This window comes from Malurus melanocephalus, unplaced genomic scaffold, assembly GCF_030028575.1.
Source record: "Malurus melanocephalus ecotype Western Australia unplaced genomic scaffold, MMel_1.1 scaffold_1918, whole genome shotgun sequence".
Lineage (NCBI taxonomy): Eukaryota > Metazoa > Chordata > Aves > Passeriformes > Maluridae > Malurus > Malurus melanocephalus.
The window spans coordinates 2,608-5,024 of record NW_026625150.1 but is presented as its reverse complement, the minus strand read 5'-3'; the positions used below and the strand labels follow the sequence as shown (position 1 = coordinate 5,024).

The 2,417-nt window shown below is 61.2% G+C and overlaps 1 protein-coding gene across 1 annotated transcript in view; it reads right to left on the bottom strand.

The window, feature by feature from the left end:
* G6PD (glucose-6-phosphate dehydrogenase) overlaps window positions 1–2,417 on the bottom strand; it is a gene marked incomplete at its 5' end in the record, with an annotated part of 15,015 nt that overhangs the window by 11,040 nt on the left and 1,558 nt on the right. The window contains 2 exons of the mRNA XM_057388427.1: window positions 1,175–1,376; window positions 2,281–2,306. Coding sequence (XP_057244410.1) covers window positions 1,175–1,376; window positions 2,281–2,306 — 228 coding nt within the window. The remainder of the gene's footprint in view (window positions 1–1,174; window positions 1,377–2,280; window positions 2,307–2,417) is intronic.

Below are 2,417 nucleotides of genomic sequence, written 5' to 3'. Positions count from 1 at the left end.
AGCAACAGCACCAAGGTGTCACCACCAGGCTGGCACTGATGGCACCAAGGTGGCACCGACGGCACCAGGGGRGCACTGATGTGGCACCGATGGCACCAATGTGTCACTTATGGCACTGAAGAGTCACCAATGGCACCAAGGTGGCACCAAGGTGGCACCAGGGTGGCACTGCTGTGTCACCGATGTCACCAATAGCACCAGGGTGTCATGGATGTCCACAGGTGCAGTTGAGGAGTGTCACCTTGCTCAGGTGATGCCCATGCGGTGATGGGTGAATGGTGTCAGGTGTGTCACAGGTGATGATGGCAGTGTGGTGGCTGTCCCCAGTGTCACCCCAATGTCCCCACCTGAGCACCATGAGGCTCTGCACCATCTCCTTGCCCAGGCAGTGTCCATGTGATGATGGGTGATGATGGGTGACGATGGTGACAGGTGTGTCACAGGTGTGTCACAGGTGACAATGACAATGTGATGGCAGTGTGATGGCAGTGTGATGGCTGTCCCCAGTGTCACCCAGGTGTCCCCAATGTCCCCACCTGAGCACCATGAGGCTCTGCACCATCTCCTTGCCCAGGTAGTGTCCATGCGGTGATGAGTGATGATGGGTGATGATGGGTGAACAGTGTCAGGTGTGTCACAGGTGTGTCACAGGTGATGATGACAGTGTGGTGGCTGTCCCCATTGTCACCCAGCTGTCCCCAATGTCCCCAGTGTCCCCACCTGAGCACCATGAGGCTCTGCACCATCTCCGTGCCCAGGCAGTGTCCATGCGGTGATGGATGAACCGTGTCAGGTGTGTCACAGGTGTGTCACAGGTGATGGTGGCAGTGCCATGGCTGTCCCCAATGTCCCCAGTGTCCCCACCTGAGCACCATGAGGCTCTGCACCATCTCCTTGCCCAGGCAGTGTCCATGCGGTCATGGGTGATGATGGGTGAACGGTGTCAGGTGTGTGACAGGTGTGTCACAGGTGACAATGACAATGTGATGGCAGTGTGATGGCAGTGTGGTGGCTGTCCCCAGTGTCACCCAGCTGTCCCCAATGTCCCCACCTGAGCACCATGAGGCTCTGCACCATCTCCTTGCCCAGGCAGTGTCCATGCGGTGATGGGTGATGATGGGTGATGATGGGTGGATGATGGTGACAGGTGACAATGGCAGTGTGGTGGCAGTGCCATGGCTGTCCCCAATGTCACCCCAATGTCCCCAGGGTGTCCCCACCTGAGCACCATGAGGCTCTGCACCATCTCCTTGCCCAGGTAGTGGTCCATGCGGTAGATCTGCTCCTCGCGGAACAGCGCGCTCAGGTGCGCCGACAGCTCCTCCGACGAGCCCAGGTCCCGCCCGAACGGCTTCTCCACGATCACGCGGTTCCACCTGCGGACATGAGTGTGACATGTGTGTGACACGTGTGACATGTGTCACGGTTTCTCCACGATCACGCGGTTCCACCTGGGGACGTGAGTGTGACACGTGTGTCATGGGTGCATCACGGGTGTGTCCCCACCCCCCAGGTGTGTCCCAGGTGTGTGACAGGGGAGGGACAGGTGTGACAGATGTGTCCCGGGTGTGGCAGGTGTGTCCCAGGTGACCCCAGCTGTGTCACAGCTGTGTCCCCATTGTCCCCACTCACCCGTCCCCCATACAGGATGCTCTCAGGTGCCGTGTCACCGGGGTGTCCCCAGGTGTGTCCCCATGTCCCCAGGTGTGTCCCCATGTCCCCAATGTCCCCACTCACCCATCCCCCATACACCGGTCCCTCAGGTGCCGTGTCACCGGGGTGTCACAGGTGTGTCACAGGTGTGTCCCCATGTCCCCACTCACCCGTCCCCCATGCACTGGTCCCTCAGGTGCCGTGTCACCGGGGTGTAGACGCTCGGGGGCAGTGCCAGGTAGAAGTGTGTCCCCATGTCACCGGGGTGTCCCAGGTGTGTCCCCATGTCCCCAGGTGTGTCCCCAATGTCCCCATGTCCCCACTCACCCATCCCCCATGCAGGACGCTCTCAGGTGCCGTGTCACCGGGGTGTAGACGCTCAGGGGCAGGGCCAGGTAGAGCTGTGTCCCCATGTCCCCATGTCACCGGGGTGTCACAGGTGTGTCCCCATGTCCCCAGGTGTGTCCCCAATGTCCCCAGGTGTCACCGGGGTGTCCCCACTCACCCGTCCCCCATGCACCGGTCCCTCAGGTGCCGTGTCACCGGGGTGTCACAGCTGTGTCCCAGGTGTGTCCCCATGTCACCGGGGTGTCCCCATGTCCCCATTGTCCCCATGTCCCCACTCACCCGTCCCCCATACAGACATTCCTCAGGTGCTGTGTCACCGGGCTGTCACAGGTGTGTCCCCATGTCCCCACTCACCCGTCCCCCATGCAGACGTCCCGCAGGTGCCGTGTCACCGGGGTGTCACAGGTGTGTCCCCA